Source organism: Octopus bimaculoides, chromosome 25 (assembly GCF_001194135.2).
Source record: "Octopus bimaculoides isolate UCB-OBI-ISO-001 chromosome 25, ASM119413v2, whole genome shotgun sequence".
NCBI classification, from domain to species: Eukaryota; Metazoa; Mollusca; class Cephalopoda; order Octopoda; family Octopodidae; genus Octopus; species Octopus bimaculoides.
The window spans coordinates 5401345-5406854 of record NC_069005.1 but is presented as its reverse complement, the minus strand read 5'-3'; the positions used below and the strand labels follow the sequence as shown (position 1 = coordinate 5406854).

Sequence of the window (5510 nt, the reverse complement as noted above, 5' to 3'; positions counted from 1 at the left end):
GTGGGTGGGCGGGTCACAGTTGGTTAAAGAAATCACGACGGTGTTTGTCGGTCTCTAGAGTGAATGAAAAGCGCAGTCTATTTCTGACTAGTCATCATGCCAGCTCTATCTGTGAAGGTATATGATGAAAGGTATGCCATCCATGGCCATCCTGTTGGCTTACTCAGGGCTCCACGTTTGTCCATCTGTGATGAGGACCATCTAGTCATCTTTAAGGATGACCGATGACTTGTGCAGGGAGTTTGTTTAAGCCTTTAGGACTGCATGTGTTATCTCGTAGCTTCATGATTTCAATGGTGTGTTTGGATGTTTTTAGAATGACATTGTAGAGTAGGTGTAAGAGGCTGGATCTGGGCAGTTTTAACATAAAACAGGTAGAATATTTGCGCTGAATATGGCCGGATTAAATGCTAAAGGGTTAAGCTTTTAGGACTTAAATCAGTCATATCCTGCCCAACTACTCAACTCTATGTTCAAACTAGCCAGATCCAGCTTCTCACACCTACCCTACAATGTCATCTTAAATGTAAAGAATCACATCAATGAAATTCTGAAGCTTAGAGATAAAATGCATGATTAACCGAAAACAATGTGAATCAACAAGGATTACATTTGATAGAATAATCTGAATGCTAAAGGGTTAAACTGACCATATCTGACCCAAATATTCTGTTTTATGTTTAAACTGACCGAGTCAGGCTTCTCACACCTACCCAATACAGAAAGTACCAGGCTTCAAAATAAGCACGGGGGATGATTATTTTGACTAAAATTCCTCAAAGCTGTGCCCCAGCATAGCCACAGTCTAATGAATGAGACAAGTTAAAGAATAAATACCCTTGAATTGCTTTTAGAAGTGTGTCCCCTTCCCTCGATGAGGAGCCATATCTCATGCAGCCCACTTCTCAGTAAAGGTTGCCCCACACTCGATGTTGATGTGATGGTAGTGCAGTGCGATTTTTGTGGGGTTGGGCACCTTTTGCAAAGCACGGTTTGCTATCATGGAGGTGTGGCATATTGAAAATGAAACCAGATCTCCTTCATGTTCACTCCATTCCACTACTGCAACCGCAACCACAACCAAGCCAGTGTCACTAACATGACCACCACACCCTCACAATGACACTGAGACGTGACAAAGTTGTGTAACATCTGCAGCACATACATAGGACAAATACAGATTTAGGCAGCACATAGGCGCAGGCGTGGCTGTGTGGTAAGAAGCTTGCTTCCCAACCACATGTGTGGCACCATGGGCAACAAGTGTTTTCTACTATAGCCTCGGGCCAACCAAAGCCTTGTGAGTGGATTTGGTAGACAAAAACTGAAAGAAGCCCATCGTATATATATGTATATGTATATATATATATATGTGTGTATTTGTGTTTGTCCCCCCAATATCGCTTGACAACCGATGCTGGTGTGTTTATGTCTCCGTAACTTAGAGATCGATAGAATAAGTACTAGGCTTACAAAGAATAAGTCCTGGGGTCGATTTGCTCGACTAAAGGCGGTGCTCCAGCATGGCCGCAGTCAAATGACTGAGACAAGTAAAAGAGAGTGGAGTTCTGCTTTAAGCACCCTAGTCTTGTAAATTCCTGCATATAGAATCCAAATTCACAAAAAGTCTTCTAAAAAAATTCCAAGAAATAAAAAAGTTAAGAGGGATTATATGCCATACGTTAAAAACAAATGTCTACTTAGTTTTCATTTTGAGTGTCATGACACCTGAATAGTTTTGGAGACATTAATCAGAGGTGTCATGCTGTCATAAATCTAAATGACATAATTGTTGAAACAATGCCAAAGGTCATGTTCCAAATATAGAAAAATAGAGAGAAAGTGAAAACTCATAATTAGGGAAGGGCAAAAGGAATATTCCTCTCAGGCTTATATTTTTCTCTGTTGGAGTAAACCAAGCATGACATTTATTTTAACCCTTTTTAATAGCAACCCAACTGAGACTGACCCAGGTCTTATGACACAAACTTACTGTTTGAGAATCATCTGCATTATAATCTTCAATCAAAGTTTTATGCTAATTTATTCAAGACCCCAGCGTAATAATGAGAAAGTTAGGAGGACAAAGGACTGAGATGTCTGGTGCCTTGTTGTGCTCAAGAAGACCCACGCTGCACAGCAGAAGGGTTAAGTTAAGCCCTGTCTCCCTGGTGGAGAGGATTGACCTGTAAGGGTTCTGTTCCAGTGCCACATAAAAAGCACTCGTAGCAGTGCCACATGAAAATGCCCTTGCGGTGTCATGTAAAAGCACCTTTGAGGTGCCATGTAAAAAGCACTTATGGTGCCACATTAAAAGCACCCAGCACACTCTGTAAAGTGGCTGGCGTTAGGAATGGCATCCAGCTGTAGAAACCATGTCAAATCAGACTGGAGCCTGGTGCAGCTCTGTGGCACATCAGCTCTGGTCAAACCATCCAACTGATGCCAGCAAGGACAACAGTCGTTAAATGATGATAATTACTATTTGTAAATCTCGCAACGAGAGTTATTCAGCAACAGTACTTTGGAGTGAAGATTGTTTGCCAACGTAACATGGCAGTCCTGGTTTAGGACGAATGTTGCTGTAATTTAGCCCCAGGAGACCTCGTCTCCAGCTGGCTACACGACACGATCTGTGTCCGTATATTTTTGAAAAGGAGTGGGGGTGCTAGATTCCCTTGACTAAACCCTTCAAAGTAGTGCCCCAGCATGGTTGCAGTCAGAAAACCGAAACAAATTAAAAAATACACACACACACACACACATGTATATATAAATGATAGAAGAAATGGAAGGAAAATGAAAGGTTTTTCTTACCTCTTTGTCAACCAACCTCAAGGCATACTTTACGTCTTTGTTCTCAAGCGTCACCTTGGGTTTCTTGCTGCCTGAGAACAAGTGTTTGGCCAGGATTGCCGTCATGACAACAACACCAACACCAAGCAGGATAGGAATTGCCTGCAAGAAGAAAAAGAGAGAGAGAGAGAGAGAGAGTGTAAGAATGAGTTTCTCAGGATGATGTGTGAGAATGAGTCCTTCTCAAAATCACTGTCATTTAACCCTTTTGTTACTGTATTTATTTTGAGATGCTCTGTGTTTCTTTCAATTACTTTAAATATAACAAAGAATTTAGTAAAATAACTTAGTTATCATTAAGCTAGTGTTAGGAACATAAATTGTGACTAAGGTTTGGTGGAAGATTTTAATTCAAGACTTATGGAAACAAGACAGAGCCAGAGCTGGTTTCAGCCAGGTTGGTAACGAAAGGGTTAAGAATTGTTTCTCTATTATATATTTTAACCCTTTTGTTGCCATATTTCTGTTGAGATGTTCTGTGTTTCTTTCAAATAATGTTAAATATAACAAAGAATTTAGTAAAATAACTTAGTTAACATTCAGCTAGTGTTAGGAACATGAATTGCGACTAAGGTTTGGTGGAAGATTTTAATTCAGAATTTTTGAAAACCAGACATTTGTACTACAGAGTCAGAGCCGGTTTCAGCCGCGTTGGTAACGAAAGGGTTAATGTTCGTTTTTCTATGTTGGCACGTGTTGGAATGGTTTGATAGGATCTGGCAAGCTGCAGAGCTGTGCTAAGCGCCACTGTCAGTTTTGGCATGTTTTCCAATGGCTGGATACCCTTCCCTTCCTGTCACCAGCCCTTAACTGTTTTTCAGGTAGGGGGGGGGGGTCTCTTATTTCATATGTCCTTGAAAGAGCAAAGCCACTGGATGCTTTGTTTTTGTATTTTTATTATGAGGATAATGGTAAGTAATAAATATTGCAAAACGTAAGTGTAAGGAACCTGTTTGAATGAAGGCAGGATGGCCACTTGTGTTTATGACTGTCTATGCTTGAGTGAATGTGTAATTGAGTGAGCGAGCATATGCATATGCAAGTAACAGAGTGAATGAACGAGCACACATGAATGATTGCACATGGCTGTATATGTGCAGATGCTGATAGGTAAGAGAGTAACTGCTCTGAGCAGGTGTTTTATCCATCAATTTATGAACTGACAAAATAAAATATTGTGGTATTTAGTCCATCAGCTGCAGCCTCCTACCTCACAGCTATCCGTCACATGTGCTGGTACGGACATGTCCTCTGTCTTCCACCAAGACCATCCTACCAGGCCTTGTGGCAGGTTCCGCAACAGATGGCTGGACACGATTAAAGAAGATCTGCAGAGGCTTGACGCCATTTTGCAAGATGCAGAGAGGTTGGCACAAAGACGCCAGCGATGGAGAGTTCTGGTTGGCTCTGGGACCACTATGACCCCAGCCTCATCACTGGGACCTGCAATGACCCCAGCCTCATCAAGCAAGAGCATGAAGCAAGTGTCAGTTTACTGAGCCTTTTATCCTCCCAGTTTTGGATCAATAAAATAAAATACCAGTTATGCACTAGGGGATTGACCTGATCTATTTTCCTTGATAAGATTTGTAGCCAATGACCTAGTATTTGGATGGTGGTACCTCAAGCTTTGCATTTAATACAAGGGACCCCAGACCCCAACTGCTGTACCACAGACCAGAGCAAGGCCAGGGATCATTTGGTACTGAATAAATTATATAGGTACAGGCATGGCTGTGTGGTAAGAATTTTGCTTCCCAACCAAATGGTTCTGGGTTCAGTACTACTGTGTGACACCTTGGGAAAGTATCTTCTAAATAGCCTTGGGGCAACCAAAGCCTTGAGTGGATCTGATAGATGGAAACTGAAAGAAGCCCATCATGTGTGTGTGTGTGTGGGTGGGGTTTGTCCCCAAGCACCACTTGATAACTGATGCTGGTATGTTTATGTTCCTGTAACCTAGTGGTTTGGCAAAGGATATCGATAGAATAAGTGCCCTCACAAGGTTTTGGTCGGCCCAAGGCTTTAGTAGAAGACACTTGCTGAAGGTGACACGCAATGGACCATTAAATGTATTTATAGGGAGAAAGATATCAAAATCCTGGTACTTATTCTATCAGTGAGATTGAACCTGGACCCATGAGGTTGGGGAAGCAAGCTTCTTACCACACAGCCACACCTACGCCTATGGATAACTTCCAGAAATTCCTGACCTCGCAATGCTAGCAGAGGGCATTGCTATTTCATGATAAACTTCATAAGCCTGGCAGCAGCACAAGCCAGGCCAGTGTGAAATTCATGCTGTATGATGTAACTGCTCCACAAATATGATGTAACTGCTCCACAAATATGCACTGCAGCGTCTGAGCTTCGTTAACTCATGGACTTTTGCCAAAAAGCTGTGGCCTCGTGCACAAATGGATTCAGCAATTAGCCAAGTCCATCGGGGGCCCCCAGTACATAACTGGTACTTATTTTATCGACACCGAAAGGATGAAAGGCAAAGTTGACCTCGGCGGAATTTGAACTCAGAAACGTAACGGCAGACGAAATACTGCTAAGCATTTTTCCCTGGTGTGCTAACGGTTCTGCCAGCTCACCACCTTAAACCTCAATAATAATAATAATAATAATAATAATAATAATGGCTTCAA

The 5510-nt window shown here is 41.9% G+C and overlaps 1 protein-coding gene across 1 annotated transcript in view; it reads right to left on the bottom strand.

Moving 5' to 3' along the window:
* LOC106880033 (NADH-cytochrome b5 reductase 3) overlaps positions 1-5510 on the bottom strand; it is a 43195-nt gene that overhangs the window by 18891 nt on the left and 18794 nt on the right. Inside the window, exon 2 of the mRNA XM_052976806.1 lies at positions 2818-2958. Coding sequence (XP_052832766.1) covers positions 2818-2958 — 141 coding nt within the window. The remainder of the gene's footprint in view (positions 1-2817; positions 2959-5510) is intronic.